The 19339-nt window shown below is 44.1% G+C and overlaps 1 protein-coding gene across 3 annotated transcripts in view; it reads right to left on the reverse strand.

The window, feature by feature from the left end:
• Positions 1–19339, reverse strand: part of CD2AP (CD2 associated protein) — a 39313-nt gene that overhangs the window by 14020 nt on the left and 5954 nt on the right. The window contains exons 2-7 of one of the 3 annotated variants that reach the window (XM_083606535.1): positions 19170–19330; positions 13521–13674; positions 11550–11650; positions 3627–3747; positions 3073–3260; positions 1293–1401 (exon numbers count right to left, since the gene is read on the reverse strand). In XM_083606535.1, the coding sequence (XP_083462661.1) occupies positions 1293–1401; positions 3073–3260; positions 3627–3747; positions 11550–11650; positions 13521–13674; positions 19170–19330 (834 nt within the window). Of the gene's footprint in view, positions 1–1292; positions 1402–3072; positions 3261–3626; positions 3748–11549; positions 11651–13520; positions 13675–19165; positions 19331–19339 lie in introns of all 3 variants that reach the window. The other 2 variants (XM_083606537.1, XM_083606536.1) reach the window with 2 other exon arrangements.

Genomic DNA, 19339 nt, shown 5'->3' on the forward strand with positions numbered 1-19339 from the left:
TACTTTTAAAATCCAACATGTAATTGCCCAGAACAAGACCACTGTTTAACATTTAGCTGGCAACAATGTGTTGGTGGTTCCTCAGAACATCAGGGATGTGCCCACAAGACTAGTTAGATGGGCAAATAGCAGTGGGAGGGAGCAAGGATTGGTGAGCTGGAGTTGGCGGCGGCGGGGGGGCGGGGGAGAGTCCACTGGTAGCAGAAGAGCAGCAAGTAAAATATAGTCAGCTGTGGCTTCAAATTCTGAGTCATAAAGAGAAAGAGAAGGATAGAGGAAGTGAGCTAAAAGGATAAGAAAGAGAACAAGGAGGATATACAAAGATGCAACATGTGGATTTTATACACCGTATTTTTCGCTCTATAAGACACACCAGACCACAAGACGCACCTAGTTTTTGAAGGAGGAAAACAAGAAAAAAAATATTCTGAACCCCAGAAGCCAGAACAGCAAGAGGGATCGCTGCGCAGCGAAAGCAGTGATCCCTCTTGCTGTTCTGGCTTCTGGGATAGCTGCGCAGCCTGCATTCGCTCCATAAGACGCACACACATTTCCCCTTACTTTTTAGGAGGGAAAAAGTGAGTCTTATAGAGCAAAAAATACGGTACCTACCATGTGCTTGCATACATTGTCTTGCAATATTCTCTGTCCTTGAAACCCTCATAAAGCAGAAATGCTGTGTTTGTGTATGGGTATTTTTCTGTCACCCATAAGCTTTACTCCACCCCTGCCAAATTGGTATGGAGACCATGGCGTATGGGGCCCAAGAAGGTGGGCAGCTGCAGGGCTTTTTTTCAGTGGGAACTCACTGGAACTCAGTTCCGGCACCTCTCAGGTGGGCACCATTGTCACTCTAAGAGAACAAGGGAGTCCCAACACCTCTTTTTCTAGAAAAATAGCAGCGGGTGCCTGACAGATGGGGGATTAATATGGCAACAGGAAAGCAGCGTCTTGAGGGAAGGGGTGACGGAAGAGGCAGAATGCTAAACTATAAGCTGAGAGAAGCCTCCCGCGATCAAGTTTGGCAGGCTGGGAGAAAGCCTCCCACAGAGCCTGGGGTTGGAGGGGCTACATTATCATGCTGGTAGTAAAGGGACAGAGAGGTAGACTAACAGCCGGACAGAGAGCTATTCCTATTCATCCGTCAAATGAGGAATTCGTGGAAGCGTTTGAGAAAAACACTGGCTTGCTGAAGTTTTGCACAGCCTTAACAGCAAACCTTTCAATAATGGCTTCTATTTTAAAGATTTAACATGAAGATCACAAAACAATATGAAAATATAAAACAATACCTTTCTGTTTGCTTTCTGTTTCTGTTTTTGCTACCTCAGTTGCAATTTCTGTTTTCGTTGCACCAGGAAATTGGGTTACTTTTGGTCCAGATGGATGAGTAAATAATGGCTACACAAGAAATGTGAAGGTTAAAAACGGTCCCTAGGCAAGAGCCAAATATACTTGAATTTGCAATTAAAGCTCCTGCCCATATGATCAACAAGGTGTAGAACAAGCATTATAATGTAATACATATGGCAAGAATTTTATTCTTGTTTGGAAAATTATTACTTAAGTTTAGGAACAGTAGCAATGTTTCTGACTTGGAAACAGTCACCTGCCAACTAAAATGCTACTACAGTGGTACCTCTAGTTACCAACTTAATTTGTTCTGGAGGTCCGTTCTTAACCTGAAACTGTTCTTAACTAGAGATGTGCTTTCGCTAATGGCGCCTATTGCTGCCGCTGTGCCACTGGCACATGATTTTTGTTCTCATCCTGGGGCAAAGTTCTCAACTCGAGGTAACTCTTCCAGGATAGCGGAGTTTGTAATCTGAAGCGTTTGTAACCTGAGGCATTTGTAACTCGAGGTACCACTGTACAGGAATCAAAGCAGTGTTCCTTAAAGGTAATATGCAGACATTTACACAATTTGTACCTGCTTTCTGTGCCAAGCTATCTGGATTTGCATTTATATTTCTATGGCTGCTAGTTTAAGAATTAATCCTCTCCAAATGGAGCACACGAATGTGCTTCCTCCAGCTTGGTCTGTGTTCTAATGGTGCACTCTCTATCCTTAAGAGCTGCCAAGGTCTATGATGAGGCTTCAGCATTCCCAGAGGGAACAGCAGCATTGGCGAATGACAGGCGGCAGCACCAGAACCAAGGTAAGCGTCGCATATAGAGAATCATGCAGAACAGACAGCTCTCCATTCACTGTCAAATAGCAGAGCAGGAGAAACCTCTATACTACCAGAATGGGATGATGAAACACCCACAGGGGAGACAGAGCAAACCTCAACTATGTGAGGGGGTCTTCTCAAGGCAGCTTTGCACCTACACTTACCACATCAGAAATCATACATACAAAAACTGCTTTACTACCAAGGAATTCTGGGCATATGGAAAGACTGCACTTTCTCTTTCAAAAGTAAGCCTGGCAGGTTACTGACCAATATACTTCCCGAGGTGAATCTGCCCATTGTGATACGTGTATAGAAGAGAAACAACAGCTTCTAATGCGGCAAGTGCCCACCCAAAACTGCCTTGAGAAAAGCACAGCTACAGCAGGAACTGATTTTATCCAAACGTGTTTCAACAGGCACAGACTCGACTCCCTACCCTGACTCTTACCTTGACTATCAGTGGACACAACAGCGCCATTCAAACGGAAGGCTGCTCTGCCACCTACAGAAGGGCATTTTTCATTTCATGTAATATCTGAGAACATTTGGCCGTGACTAGTTGATTGGCATCCCAACTTCAGATTTTTTTAAACTGTCACATTTTCAAACTTCTCCCTGTAACGATCAAAGACTAGAAACTAAGGATGTTCCTCTCCCAATGCAAAAAGTGGGATACTGTGCAATTTAACAATTCTGTGCCTGCCACTGCTCTACATAAAAGCCGCCAACAGTAAGTGTTGCAGAAGGTTGTCTGTGAAGCAGCAACTCTTCAATAGAATAAAAATCTTCAGCAAATAAGTTACAATGCTAATAGACGCTTAAGATGCTGAGTAGTAACTAATGTTGCTGTTTTGGAAAAGATGCCATCACAAATTACACATGGAAAATAAAATACCTTCTCTTGCTTCTTCTCTTCTGAATCATTACTGGGTGATCTTGTCTTAAGCTTCACAGAACCTTCTTTAAAAATATCTCCAAACCCAACTCCTCGGATTTTCTTTGGCTGTGCTATCAGTGCAGGCCCAGACTCAGTAATATTCCCTGGTGGGGTTACAGGTGAGAGCGGGTCAGGAAAAACAGGCTCTGTGTGGAAATGTGTGAAAATAGTTAACAAGCAGTGTTAAGGAGGAAAATGTCTTAATACATATGTGACAGCCTGCTTCTAGGACTTGTTTCAAGTTTTACTTTTTGTTTTAACTTGGTTTAAATTTTTGAACTAAAGTAGAATTACAGTTGACGGTTGACACCTTCACACATTACAACAGCAAAAAAATCTTGGAGAAATTGTTACATATACCAAGCAACCATTTCCTCAGAAAATAGCAGACCTTTTTCCTTTAGTCTATTAAAATACTGTTTTTATCACTGACCCATTTTGCACGAGTGAAGACTGGAGCTGCTGCCCTCTTCTCCTACCATATAACTGTCTGCAAACACAAGACGCACTACCTGCATCATCCGGGTCTTCATGGGTTTCTCCGTCATCTATGACCTCCAGCTCATTTACAAAATTAGAAGGAAATAGTCCTAATTTGCCATTTAGTGTTCCGCTCCACCAGCCTTCTTCCACCTGTAGAAAGGATGATCACAAAGGGAAAATTAACTCACAGCTTTTGTAACATGCCAATTAAAGAAGACCGTCAGGAATTCAATATTGGATAATATGTATCCAATATTAGCACTGGGGGATCAAACAGAACACAGGTTGCTCACAGCGAGGGTTTCTCCTGCCTTGGTATTCAACAACGGCTTAATATCCTGCACTTGCTTAGGAAGGCAGCAAATAAAGTAGTCTAGCTTTCTCCACTGCAGATTCTGCCATCAGTTCTGCCCCATGACCAAGCTTGAGACAGAATGCAGAGAGGAGAGAAAAAGAGAAAGAGCCTTAGCAGGGCAAACCACATAGAATCATAGAATCATAGAATCATAGAGTTGGAAGAGACCACAAGGGCCATCTAGTCCAACCCCCTGCCAAGCAGGAAACACCATCAGAGCACTCCTGACATATGGTTGTCAAGCCTCTGCTTAAAGACCTCCAAAGAAGGAGACTCCACCACACTCCTTGGCAGCAAATTCCACTGTCGAACAGCTCTTACTGTCAGGAAGTTCTTCCTAATGTTTAGGTGGAATCTTCTTTCTTGTAGTTTGGATCCATTGCTCCGTGTCCGCTTCTCTGGAGCAGCAGAAAACAACCTTTCTCCCTCCTCTATGTGACATCCTTTTATATATTTGAACATGGCTATCATATCACCCCTTAACCTCCTCTTCTCCAGGCTAAACATGCCCAGCTCCCTTAGCCGTTCCTCATAAGGCATCGTTTCCAGGCCTTTGACCATTTTGGTTGCCCTCCTCTGGACACGTTCCAGTTTGTCAGTGTCCTTCTTGAACTGTGGTGCCCAGAACTGGACACAGTACTCCAGGTGAGGTCTGACCAGAGCAGAATACAGTGGCACTATTACTTCCCTTGATCTAGATGTTATACTCCTATTGATGCAGCCCAGAATTGCATTGGCTTTTTTAGCTGCCGCGTCACACTGTTGGCTCATGTCAAGTTTGTGGTCAACCAAGACTCCTAGATCCTTTTCACATGTACTGCTCTCAAGCCAGGTGTCACCCATCTTGTATTTGTGCCTCTCATTTTTTTTGCCCAAGTGCAATACTTTACATTTCTCCCTGTTAAAATTCATCTTGTTTGTTTTGGCCCAGTTCTCTAATCTGTCAAGGTCGTTTTGAAGTGTGATCCTGTCCTCTGGAGTGTTAGCCACCCCTCCCAGTTTGGTGTCATCTGCAAATTTGATCAGGATGCCCTTGAGTCCATCATCCAAGTCGTTGATAAAGATGTTGAATAAGACCGGGCCCAAGACAGAACCCTGTGGCACCCCACTAGTCACTCTTCTCCAGGATGAAGAGGAACCATTGATGAGCACCCTTTGGGTTCGGTCAGTCAGCCAGTTACAAATCCACTGAGTGGTAGCATAGTCAAGACCGCATTTTACCAGCTTCTTTACAAGAATATCATGGGGCACCTTGTCAAATGCCTTGCTGAAATCAAGGTAGGCTACATCCACTGCGTTCCCTTCATCTACCAGGCTTGTAATTCTGTCAAAAAACGAGATCAGGTTCGTCTGACATGACTTATTTTTCAGAAATCCATGCTGACTATTGGTGATCACAGCATTCCTTTCTAGGTGCTCACAGACTGTTTGCTTAATGATCTGCTCCAGAATCTTCCCTGGTATTGATGTCAGACTGACTGGGCGGTAATTATTTGGGTCCTCTCTTTTCCCCTTTTTGAAAATAGGGACAACATTTGCCCTCCTCCAGTCTGCCGGGACTTCGCCTGTTCTCCAGGAATTCTCAAAGATGACTGCCAGTGGTTCTGAAATCACATCTGCCAGTTCTTTTAATACTCTTGGATGCAGTTCATCTGGCCCTGGAGACTTGAATACATCTAGACTAGCCAAGTATTCTTGTACTATCTCCTTAGTTGTTCTGGGCTGTTTTTCCTCTGCTGAATCATTTGCTCCAAATTCTTCAGGTCGGGCATTGTTTTCTTTATCGGAGAAGACTGAGGCAAAGAAGGCATTGAGGAGTTCAGCCCTTTCTGTGTCCCCTGTTTGCATTTCACCATCTTCTCCTCTGAGTGACCCCACTGTTTCTTTGTTCTTCCTTTTGCTACGAACATACCCATAAAAGCCTTTTTTGTTGCTTTTAACCTCTCTAGCAAGCCTGAGTTCATTCTGTGCTTTAGCTTTTCTGACTTTGTGTCTACACGTGCTGGCTGTTTGTTTGAATTCCTCTTTGGTGGTTTCCCCCCCTTTTCCATTTTTTGTACACATCCTTTTTTAATCTTAACTCAGTTAAAAGTTCTTTAGATAGCCACCCTGGCTTCTTTAGGCACCTTCCATGTTTCCGTCTCATTGGTATTGCCTGAAGTTGTGCTTTTACTATCTCCCTCTTAACAAACTCCCAGCCATCATGAACTCCCTTTCCTTTTAGTATTACTGTCCATGGGATCTCACCCAGCACTTCCCTAAGTTTTATGAAGTCGGCTTTCTTAAAGTCGAGAAATTGAGTCCTAGTATGCTTGGCTGCTCCTTTCCGCTGTATAGTAAACTTCAGAAGAGCATGATCACTCGCGCCTAATGATCCTTCCACTTCTACCCCACTAACCAGGTCATCAACATTGGTTAGGACCAGATCTAAAATGGCTGTTCCTCTTGTTGCTTCTCCCACTTTCTGGACAATGAAGTTGTCTGCAAGGCCAGTGAGGAATCTGTTTGACCTTATGCTCTTGGCTGAGTTTGACATCCAACAAATATCCGGGTAATTGAAGTCCCCCATTACTACTATCTCCCTTCCTTTTGCATGCTTGGCCATCTGTTCCAGGAAGGCATCATCTATGTCCTCCGTTTGGCTTGGGGATCTATAGTAAACTCCCACAATGAGGTCACTGTTATTCTTCTCTCCCTTAATTTTGACCCAAATGCTCTCACTTTGGCTTTGAGGTTCTAAATCTTGGAACTCTTCACAGGTATACACATCCCTGACATATAACGCCACTCCTCCTCCTTTCTTGTCTGGTCTGTTTCTCTGAAATAGATTGTATCCCTCCATTATTACATTCCAATCGTGGGACTTATCCCACCAGGTTTCAGTGATGCCTATTATGTCATATTTAGTTTGCTGCACCAAGAGCTCAAGCTCATCTTGTTTATTTCCCATGCTTTGCGCATTAGTGTACAGACATTGAAGTCCATTAATCATTCCCCCGTGTCTCTTATTTAAGGATTTTTTCCTCCCACCACTAGGTCTGCGTGCTGTTTGCTCCATTCGGTCTATGACATTTGGATGATCATCTTCATCAATTGATAGACTCCTACCTTCAGGACCACTGTCTCCCTCCCCCACATTAGTCAGTTTAAAGCCCTCCTGATGAGGTTTCTGAGATTTTTTGCAAAAACATTCCTCCCAACCGTTGTGAGGTGCAGCCCATCGCTTGCCAGAAGTCCATCTTCAAGAAACTGCATTCCGTGATCTAAGAATCCAAACCGTTCCTGTTTACACCATTTGCGAAGCCAGCTGTTCACTTCCACTATTTTTCCCTCTCTCCCTGGGCCACGTCGTTCAACTGGGAGGACAGATGAGATGACAATTTGTGCATTTAATTGCTTCAATTTCCTGCCCAGAGCCTCGTAATCTCTTTTGATCTTCTGGAGGCTATTGCTTGCAGTGTCATTGGTTCCCACATGAACCAAGAGGAAGGGGTATTTGTCAGTGGGTTTTATGATTCCTTGCAGTCGTTCAGTTACATCTTGGATCTTAGCCCCGGGGAGACAGCACACTTCCCGAGACATCTTGTCAGGCCCACAGATAACTGCTTCTGTTCCCCTCAGTAGGGAATCCCCTATCACCACTACACCAACCCCAGGTCTGGTCGGGGTTCTTCCGTGAGCTGTCCGTTCCAAGGTCGCCTGCACATTCCCTGAGGACTGACTTTGCTGCTCGTCTTCATATACCTGATCGACTGTAATGAGGGAGAGATCCTCAAATGGAGTCTGCTCTTCGTCTTCCATGCTAGGGGAGAGGACCTCAAAGCGATTGTGTATTTCTAAACAATCAGAGTGAACCCTGGGCCTCCTACTTCTTTGAGTCACGTTTCTCCATATATCTGGCTCCTGTGTTGGTGAACTAGCCTCCTTCTCAGGGGAGTCCCCTGTCTCCTCCTTGGTGGAGACGGTGTGCTCTGTTGCTTCCAAGAAGAGCTCCAGCTCTCTAATTCTTTGGAGCGTAGCTACACGTTCCTCCAGTTGCTGGACTTTGTCTTTTAAGAGGGCAATCAACATGCAATTGCTGCAGGTAAAGCTGCCTGCAACCTTTGGCAAGATGGCAAACATTGCGCAGGAACCACAGGCGACTGCAGCTGTTCCCTCACCCTCCATCTTGAGAACGTGTCGTTGGGGCTGACTACAGCGGTCCTCCATCATAAAAAGCGTGAAGACAGGACAAATAAATCCCCCCCCCCCAAAAAAAACCTAGGTCTCCCCCAACAAACGTTTAAGACTAGCTCCCCTAAATCTAAAAGATGGATTAAACTGCGCGCGCCGCTAGGCGTGCGCCGCTGCCCTACAAGCTCTGATAAGCTCCTCCCACAGCTAATCACCTCCTTCAACAGAAGCCCTGCCCCCTCTGACCTTTGCACAGGGAGAGCAGCTAATCAGCCACAAGAAACACGCACAAGAAAACCCTTTTTGCTCCTTCTTCAGCCGCTGCCCTACAAGCTCTGATAAGCTCCTCCCACAGCTAATCACCTCCTTCAACAGAAGCCCTGCCCCCTCTGACCTTTGCACAGGGAGAGCAGCTAATCAGCCACAAGAAACACGCACAAGAAAACCCTTTTTGCTCCTTCTTCAGCCGCTGCCCTACAAGCTCTGATAAGCTCCTCCCACAGCTAATCACCTCCTTCAACAGAAGCCCTGCCCCCTCTGACCTTTGCACAGGGAGAGCAGCTAATCAGCCACAAGAAACACGCACAAGAAAACCCTTTTTGCTCCTTCTTCAGCCGCTGCCCTACAAGCTCTGATAAGCTCCTCCCACAGCTAATCACCTCCTTCAACAGAAGCCCTGCCCCCTCTGACCTTTGCACAGGGAGAGCAGCTAATCAGCCACAAGAAACACGCACAAGAAAACCCTTTTTGCTCCTTCTTCAGCCGCTGCCCTACAAGCTCTGATAAGCTCCTCCCACAGCTAATCACCTCCTTCAACAGAAGCCCTGCCCCCTCTGACCTTTGCACAGGGAGAGCAGCTAATCAGCCACAAGAAACACGCACAAGAAAACCCTTTTTGCTCCTTCTTCAGCCGCTGCCCTACAAGCTCTGATAAGCTCCTCCCACAGCTAATCACCTCCTTCAACAGAAGCCCTGCCCCCTCTGACCTTTGCACAGGGAGAGCAGCTAATCAGCCACAAGAAACACGCACAAGAAAACCCTTTTTGCTCCTTCTTCAGCCGCTGCCCTACAAGCTCTGATAAGCTCCTCCCACAGCTAATCACCTCCTTCAACAGAAGCCCTGCCCCCTCTGACCTTTGCACAGGGAGAGCAGCTAATCAGCCACAAGAAACACGCACAAGAAAACCCTTTTTGCTCCTTCTTCAGCCGCTGCCCTACAAGCTCATGCAGCCCTCGTGAATGGGCTAAAGCAGGGGTTGGCAAACTAAGGCCCGCGGGCCAGATCTGGCCCAATAGCCCTCTGGATTTGGCCTGCGGATGGTCCTGGAATCGCTGCTTGGATCAGCGTGATCGTTCAGGCTGCGCCATTTTTTGGGCATTTTTTTTCCAGGCATCGGGGGAGCTGGGCTTTGATTGGTGCCAGCCAATCTGAAGCCTGCCGCCCTCGCGGAGGCGCAGCTCAGACTCACCACCCACCCGCCAACCTCCCCGTCCATGTCCGCGCTGTGGGCATCGTGACGGGTGTTGCGGGGCTTTGGCTGGAGCTTGGCGCGCCTTCTGGCCCCACGCCAGGGAAAGCTGGCCCGAAAAGGAGAGGCACCGCCACTGTCGCCAAAGCGCAGGCACAGCAGTGGAGGAGGTAGGAAAGCAAGGGGGAGGGGCCGGGGGACAGAGAGAAGCCCCCCTCCACCACAAGGTCTGAGGGACAGTGAACCGGCCCCCTCCTAAAAAAGTACTGACCCCTGTGCTAAAGAGTAGCATCAAAGGCCCATTTCAAGTTGTTTTGTGCCAGCGCCTGAGAGCAGAATATAACCTTGGATACATCCATGCACCTAACCAGAAGGAATCCTCATGGTAAGTAACAAATGTCCTGTTCTACATTTTAAGTCAGATATCAAATAATCAGGCGCATCACAGTTACATTCTAATTCGGGGGCAGTGGTAGGTCTAAGGGAGTGGGGGACAGAAAATGAACTTCCTCTGAGGCAAAGAAGCTAATTTTGTGGTGGCCAAGTTGAAATCAGAACACGGAGAGAGAGATGTATAAAACTGCTCAGATGGGTCGTCATGATCAACTCACCTGTAAAGGCAGTTCCAAAAGCTAAGGCTGAAGTTTTGTAAGCTTTTTAAAGTGATAGACTAGAGTGTCTCTTGTCCACCAACATGGGGCCGTCAAGTGTTGGATTCCAGCTTGCATCCGCCCCGACCAGTATGGCCCAGGTATCCGGAAGGATGGGAACTGGAGTTCAACCACAGCTGGTGGGCACCGCACTGGCAACTCCTACCTCAAAGTACTTAGAAGTGAGATAAGGCCTGAGGCCAAGGAATGGCTAGCAAGGGGAGCAGGAACTTGCTTTGTCCTGGCGGGAAGGAGTCTCCACTTTCACCCTTTCCAAGCTGGATACTGCAACTAACAAACACCAAACCCGTCCCCTGTCCCTCCTTTCACATTACACCAGAATTGTTCCAGCAATACCTTGCCACAACTTGTATGGGGGAAGCAAACAGCCAGGTGCTGGGGACGTGGTCCTCCAGGCTGCTCTCTCTGGGCCTGGAGGCTCTCCCTGGGCCCTGCCTCCAGGCTATGGCCCTCGCAGGGTGCTTATCCTACTCTGAATGGGCCTTGAACTGGAGCAGGGGCTCTTGTTTGCATGGGGGGAGGATGCCCCTGGAGCTACTGGAAGCTGTATATTCCATGTAGAGGCCCCAAGCCTGTGCCTCTCCCTCTCTACTAAAATTAAACAGGGACTTTCATTGCTGAACTTCAGGCACACAACTAAGGTTGTATTGTTCCAGCAGGAAGTTTAAGCTAGTGTTCATTTTCATGGTAAGTTTGTGTGTGTGATTTTCTGTGAATTGTTTTTATGCAAACTGCTTAAAAATATGAATAATCAAGCAGTATATAAATGTCTTAAATAAATAAAATAGATAAGCCTGAGGTTTTTTGCAGGGTTCCAATTTATCTTCCTGAGGATGTAGAAATGGAATTATCCAATCTGGTGATTCTAAACAGATTACAAGTGCTTCCTGCATTTTGCCAAGTACTTGGAATCTGTCACGATTGAACACTAAGCAAGTTATTTCCATTATTTTCCCATGACGTTTTATATCCCGAAATGCATTTAAGACAGAACCCCCTTACCACCTTCTCAGTCAAGTCTATTTGTTTTATAAAATAGGCAGCTTCACATCCTCCTATCAAATCTAGCTTCCTCATTATTTCACTATGTATACTACATGCTTCCAAAATACTCTAATCCTCTAATTTCTAAGTTTCTATTTCTAGGTTATCTTCAACTGTCGACATCTTCATTCTGACTATCCCATTTGGTTAATTCCCAATGTTTATGTGGATAGTTCAGTTATTTCTTTCTGTGAGAAACAACTTTCATTTTATCCCCCATAATTCTGTAAAATGGCTTACCTCTTCATTAACGTCTATAATGTCTCCAAGCTTGAGCTCCAACTCATCTTCATTCTGAGGAATATACTCAAAAAGAACTTTACATTGCCGCTTTTTTGATTCTGTTGAAAGTGAGAAACAAATTAACTCAAAGTGAAGTTTACCTTTAAAAACAATTTTATATGTTACATTTTGGAATTAAGTCATTAAGATATGCATTCTTATAGAATGATCAAGGACTCTCATGGCAGCTTAAAGCCTAACATGTTGTTTATGGCTTTGTGGTCTATATGTACACCATGGCTGAATGTTAAGTGAACAAGCAACGGCAAGCCTTAGGGTTCCTGTCCTAAACTAACGGTGATTTGTCATTATGTCCCCAAAGGATGAATTGTTCTTTTTGCATGCAATGATAAACCAGTTAGTTAAAAGCAGGAAGCAGGTGCTTGTAAACTCTTCCTTGTAGCGACACCCTCTGGAAATTATCCTATACACATGCCTTCTTTCTGGTTGCCCAGAACAAGCAATTTTTGTGTGGATCAGTTTGAAATTCATTTGTGAATGCTGAAACGTAGCACAGGTGTTCATTTTAGTTTCATTACTCATTTCTAAACATGAAAAACTGTTGAGAATTGCAAGGGACTCTCAATTCAAGATGGTGGCTAGGAGACATCTTGAAATTGATGGGGCATTTAACAATGAAAGGAACACAAAACTCATTCAATCAATTGTGTCCTGACTTGCATTTGGAACCAAAATTAAACAGATCTGTAAAAGAAATTATACTTATCATTGCACTTGCTGAAGCTGCGTGTGAACAATGGTTCCTAACTGCAGCTATTCAAGTGCAAATACAGGAAGTGTTATGTGTTGGTTTATTAGTGAAACACATAAATATTTTCAGAAATGGGTGTCCTTAAAATCATTAAAGATGAGTTAGCAGACAGCAGTTTCAACAGAAACTGAGTAAATCCACATGAACAGGCAGATACTTGCAGCACGTATTATCTGGTTACAAGGCTCCACGATGTAGAGCATAATCCATGTATCTGTTGAAAATGGAATGAAACAAGTTCATGATCTTCTAAAAGTGTGCCTACAAACATGTTTGTTTGGGATCCCTCTAAGGATTTGCACAAACATACTGCCAAAGGGGACATTTTCTACCCTCTTATTGCAAAGTTGTATGTCATTTGAAGATGCATTCATTCAGTGAGCCATATTTGTGCATCATCATTATCCTCTAGTCATGAGGCATACCTATTTAGGCTCTGGAGGAAGGCATTTCAGAACAATGTCAAGAAATACCTCCTGATATCAGCACTAATACAGGCCAAATGCAGATATTTGAAGGGATATTTGTAGAGACATTTGGGAAACTTGCTGAAGATCTCTTAAGGACTATTCTCACGGCACCACACACACTTAAGCGCAGAAGGAGTGGCATTGAAGAGTTCTGCTAACGGTTCAATAGAAAACATGATGGAAAAAGCAGATACCCTTGCTGGGTGCTGCTAAGCAGATGGAAAATGACTGGAGTCTAGAATGTAAGAAGAGACTGCTGTATCAGGCTAGGAGCCCATTTACCAGGATCCTGTTAATGATTATCTAACTACCGGCACGTACAAAAGGATTTTCCTGTAGTAACTGTACATTCTAACAGCAGTGGGGCAAGGCTGTTAGAATTTGTGATCAGATCTCAACTTCTTCCACCAGCTGAATTCAAAAAATAAATGTAGAAAACATGTCAACATGTGAATAAGAAAAGTATGACAGTATTTGAATTATAATGGTTTGGGAGGGCAGTATAATACCTGCCAGTGGAGTGACAATGTTATCATATATTAAACAGATATCCTTGCATTATTATTTTTTCTGAAATAATTTAGGAAAACAACCTGCAAGACCTATTTGCACATGATCTGAGAGTACCCCAATGATATCACCACTTAACAAGAGATTTATTTAGCTATCAAGGAAATGATTACATACTCCTCTTGAAGCTTTTAGACTGGGAAGTGGGCAGGAATCCTCCTGCTGGAAGCCCGTAAGTGCTCATGCGCTGAACAAGGTTGGCAACATTTCCATGCCTTTCCTTCTTGACTGGCAAATCATCATTCTGAGAGTCCGTCTCTTTCTTAACTTCCTAGTAAAGATAAGAACAGGGGGGCAGTGGGGTGAGAAGAGAGATTGACTACAGGAGCCTAAAATATTCATAACAAGCTATAGCCCTGCACTGAAGGAAGGGAAGCCTCAGACAGCTTGCTCCCTCCTCCATGGAACAGCCCTGTAGATATCTGAAGATGTCTCTCATATCTCCTCTCAGCCTCCTCTTTTCCAGGCCAACATACCCGGCTCCTTCAACCATTCCTCATAATGTACCAGAAAAGGGTCATTCCTGGTCCAAACCATTTATTTAAACCTCTATATAAACTCAGAGTTATCTAAGATTTGCTTTGCCATAACAAATATAGGAGAGATTTGATTTGAAAACACTTTAAAGGATTGACAAAGGCAATACCACATTTAAGAACTTACCACTGACGATAAAAGTAGAGAAGTAAAGTTTTTCCTTACAGCAACTGTCACATTAGGCGCAAGAGTTAAGGAAATAACCAACAACCAGAGTCTATTTGTATTTTCACTTTAGAAGACAGCACCAAAGCAAAATTGTACCAAAAAACCCAGTGCAAGCTTCCTGAACAAAGCAGGAACACTGTGAGGAGCTCCACTCGCCAGTATGTAAATGCAGATGAGCTGCATCTTCATGAGTTCACGAAAAAAATTATTAACAACTTGCCAAAAAATTAAAAGCAGCATCTGAATCCAAGCATAATAAAATTGAACTAAACTAGGCAGTTATGTAAACCTAGGAAACTTCACATAATTTACAGACATTACATCAGACTAGGTCATGAAATTAAACATTCAGCTTAATTGTTTTTAAAAAATCAGAGTACAATAACAGTTTAACCAGGTTCAACCCACTACTCACAAAAGGTTGTGATTCTCATACTATATCACTGCTTTTAACAAGGGAAAAATGAACTTACTGGTTCTAAAGACATATTTGCTTGAACACACCCAGGTATGTCTGTGCGTATTGTGTATTTTGAACCAAGTTTCAAGCCAAGTTCTTGCTCTGGCCAAAGTTCAAGTATCAACTAGCAAGCTTCCTGGTTCATACGATGTTTGTAGCAGCAGCTGCTGCTGCACAAGGAGATCACCAACCTTTTCTCCAGCAGTGAACTGGAGCTCCAATCACAGCTCATGAGCACAAACAATTAAAAATTAAGAAGTTTTAAAATAAATAAATAAAAAGCTCTTTCATTTGCCTAAGTGCCTTGAACAGATAATCAAAGTAACAGTTCAGTCTGCAATATTAATATCAGAAATATTTATGCAAAAGATTCATTTGCTTGATAAACTGCTTCACAAAGTCAAAATAAATATTTTTAAGAGTACTAGCAGAAAGAACAAATGGTGGGGTGTTCATGACCTATTTACTGGAAAGATAAAGGTTGCAAGTTGAATCCAATGCTGTTCCTGCGTGAGCAGAAAAGGTCTCCTTTCGCTCAACAGGACTTCTTCTCACAGCCCCCAAAATCTGCTCTGGAGGCTGGACTGGGTCTTCCAGGCCAACAGTAGCTTCTGGATTACCTGAGGGACCACAGAGATGTTGCTGGAGGGGCAGAAATAGGAATATAATCCATAGTTTACAAAGAATGATGTTATGCAGACAGAAACATACTCTGTGTTGCTGCCTGATAGTGGAAGGAGTACAGGCCAGTAATCTTGCACTGGGTCTTGGGTTAGAAGTGGGTTTTTTTGGGGGGGGATTGTTGCTGTTTTGCAGGTTTTTTTTGGTATCTGTATTTTAGATCTTATTATGATTTGTGTGGAAATGGTTCAATTTGGCTGTGTACTTTTTGATGCTTTATTTTAATGGTGACTTTTGTTGTGTTTGTAATTTTTTAAGCCTCCTTGAGCTGGGAAGACAGCTTACAAATACCTAAAATGATGTATGTATGCTGTACGTAATCTTGGCAGTGATTGAGAAATCAGAATAGGTACTGCTCTTCAGATGTTCACCTTGTGAGTAAAAAGTGGCAGTTTTACAGGGCTGAACTCCCAGGAGTCCAAAAGCTGCTTTCTCCAGAAGTACTCACGATAAAACGATGTGTACAGCATGTGGCACTCAGGAAATTCCAAGGTGAAACTCCTGCTTATGTGAGGAGGAAGCAGGCCAATAATGGTAATCCGAAAATGCTGGTGGGGGGGGCAGGGGGACTAGTCAGTTTCAATCTGGAAATGAAATGCTGGGGTGGGGGAGGGGAACATGCTAGGGCTTCAAGTTGGCTTGTTTCTAACACCCAGTTAGAACTGGATTGACGTTCTAATGGTCAGAGTCAGTGAAAGGCAGTTTTATAGGGTACGCTTTAGCCTCTCTGAAATGCTCTTCCTTTGCAAACTGTAGCTCTGTGGCAGAGCAGCTGCTTTGAGTGCAGAAGGTTAAACCCCCAGCATCTCCAGGAAGGGCTAGATCTTAAGATGTTCTGTCTTGTGCTGCAGACTTGAGTTCAAAAAGCAGATAACACACATTCAGTAAATCTCACTCACGGTCACAAGTGGGCAGGACCAAAACCCAGAATGGTTTTGTTATCTATTTCAAGATATAAGAATATTTATTCCACTTACATTCTTCTCTCTACACCAAATACGCCATCAGATACACAAAATCAAACTACAGAATGCACAGGTAGGGCACCCCCCCCCCGGCAAAAACCCTCTTTTTGTTGTAATTTCCAGTCTGCTCTCCCCACCCCCATGCTCAGCCTGCACTCCTAAAAAGCAAAATGATGCAGCAGAATTCAAATAAAGGGGGCAAACCATTATTCTTCCTGGCAAGCCAACAAAAATATAATTATGAGAAGAAATGAAGGAAAATGCAAGAAAAGAGGCCCTTGCACTCTTGAAAAGCAAGATCACCATGAGAAGCCCCTTCAATAATCAACCAGCTCATGAAAGCCTTACAAGTAAAACTTGCCAGCCACAAGGTGTCTCACCCTGAAAGACTGACTTCAGTTGCTACCTGCAAAGTTCTCGATTTAAGGGGAGGTTTCGCCAAGAGAGAAGCAATCCATTGAACCACATTCACAGCTTGTTTGCTTATGCAAATCATACCACAATGGAAAGGGTCCCTCCTCAGCACATCAAAAGGCTTCCTGGGAATTTCGAACCCTGCCCATCTGCTGATGCTAAGGGAGAGTGACCCTGCTGAGTTGAAGCACTGCCAGAGTGGGGATCCAGTGCTAAGCAGGATCACTCTCCCTTCAGTCAGTGCAAAGGGGGAGTGAGGCTGCTTGGCACTGGGCTCAGGCGCACCATCAGCTGGTGCAAAAGAGAGGGGTGCCCCTTGAAACTGGGTCCCAGCTTTGTGCAGCGCTTCAAAGGCTCCTGACAAACAGCTGGTTGCCAGGCACTATGGGAGCCGCACAAAGCAGGTTTTGGGTAAGCCCCATCCTCACCTGTATGATGGCAGGTGTAGGGCAGGTAGGTGTGGCTTGTCTGAAATGGCCTCAGCGGACAAACGTGGAGAAGCCTGAAGGGGCACAAGGGGCATGCGAGCTGAAGGTTCCTCACCCCTGAGCTAAACGAAGCTTTTGGGAGAACAAAGAAAGCCCACTGCTGCTAAGTTCATTATTTAACATCACCTCACCTGGCAGCTGAGGTAACTTACACTCTCATTCTGACAGTCCAACAACAGCTCTAGAAATTCAAGTTTTAAAATACAGTAGTACCAAATGTGAAAGCAAGATTTTTTAAAGTGTAGGTTAAGGTATCTGTACTGTAGAATTGTTGAGGGTATTCTGAAGTCCATTCCCCTTCTGAATCCATTACATTCCTAATACTTGGCAGGCAATTTGTTTCAGTGCAACAACATCAACAGCATTTCATTACTCAGAATAGGACATCAAGCATGTCATCCTGCTGTTGAGAAATTGTGCCCTTCAGCCCTGATGAAAAATATTCTACATACATCCTGAAAATGTGGAAGTTTGGCTTTGTTTCCTTATTTCGAATCCTTTAGCTTAGGGATGAAGAAACATCAGCCCATGGGCCTGATGAGGCCCCACCAGCAGTCCCAATCTGGCTTCCAGTTTTGTTTCCCCAAACTATACCACCTCCCCCATCATACTAGTGTAGAATCAGGAACCTTAAATTGAGCTCCTGTTTGTGCTTGGGTAAAAGAGGCTTGCTCTTACTGCCCATCAGCTGACTGGCAGTAAAAGGGAGCTAGTTGACATCAGCTGTGCAATCCTTGAAGGGGCTTGCACATTATGGAGCAGGGCCCTTTGCAAGCCTCTTGCTCCTTGCAAAGAGCTCTGCTCAGCTCTTTGAAGCACTAACAATCAGCTGGCAGGTGGTGCTTCAAAGCACCCAGCAAGGCTCTTTGCATGGTGCTTTGAAGTCCCAGCAATTGTCAGGACCCGCCAAAAGGTCCCATCATCTGACATCATGGCCGTGTCAAGTGACTGGCTGCCCACCTGCTCATCTGGCCCACAAGGGGTGGAAGAGATCAGGATCTGGCCACTTGGCCAGATCCAATTCTCCAATTCTGTTTTAACAGCTCTTTTCACCACACTCAAGTCATGATATCCAGGGGATCAGAATCTTCTCCATCCCATTTCACCACCAGCTGTTTCTCCTTTTAAATTTATATTATATTATGAGATTTCAAGGAGTCATTATGTTAGGCAAAATAACAAGTAACTCATACAATCCAAATTGCAGAATGTCAGATGGTGGTTGCAAACAACAAAGCAGGTAAATATTCAAGAAGGATGAAAACTTCTATACAGTGCAGAAGAATCTCTGCATTGATTGAGAAATATCTTGGCCACAGATATTCACTCAGATAGTCTTTGAACTTTAGCTCCCAAACCACTCTGTACAAGCTTCTGTGCAGAGAGAAGACCCATTCAAATGGAGCAGTGAGGGAGACAAGACCCAAACCCATTTCTGGACCAAAAGCCACTAGTGAGGTACCAAACATAAATGACTCTGTACACTATCCATTTTCCATCCAACTGCATCTAGTACACCATCTTGAAGTCATTATATTGGTACAAGCTAAATCAGACATAAAGGCTGAGAAGGGGGTAACTAGATGGAGGGATACAATTTTCATCAGTCACCCGTAATGTCAAGTTTGGCCCACTGTGATGCAATATGCATGAACCTAGTAACTTTTTCCTTGCACATTTGTTATGTCAGTTGCAGCGAGGAATACAACTGGCATTAAAGAATAGAATGGGTTCCAATTCAGAGCTTTTGCAAGTTGCAACCTTAAGAAGAAAATGCCATAAAATATAAATAGGGAAAGTCGAATAGTAAGCTGCAATACGAAAGAAAACAAATCACAGCCTTAAATTTACAACTCTTCAGAATATTCCCAGCCAATTTCTAGAACTAATCAAGGTCTTTCTTCCTACAAAGGTTTTCACACACCACTCTAGAATTTCAGCTGTATCATTACTGAAATAGTTCTGATCTCCAAGCTTAATGTCAAGTAGTACAGGTATGATTTAATGTTTGAAGTTGCACAACTGTTATAGTGAAGAATTGCGATGAACTTGCCTTAACAAAGTTGTCAGGAAACATGCCTCTTCGCCCACTGAGCTCTCCTTGAAGCCATCCTTCTTCTTCTAGTTTTGCCACATTCCTTATGATTTCTCCAACTCGAATAGTTAGCTCGTCATCATGCACTGCATCATAGTCATACTCCACAACATACTCAACTAGGAGGG

This window comes from Podarcis filfolensis (genome assembly GCF_964270895.1).
Source record: "Podarcis filfolensis genome assembly, chromosome: 3".
Taxonomy (NCBI): domain Eukaryota; kingdom Metazoa; phylum Chordata; class Lepidosauria; order Squamata; family Lacertidae; genus Podarcis; species Podarcis filfolensis.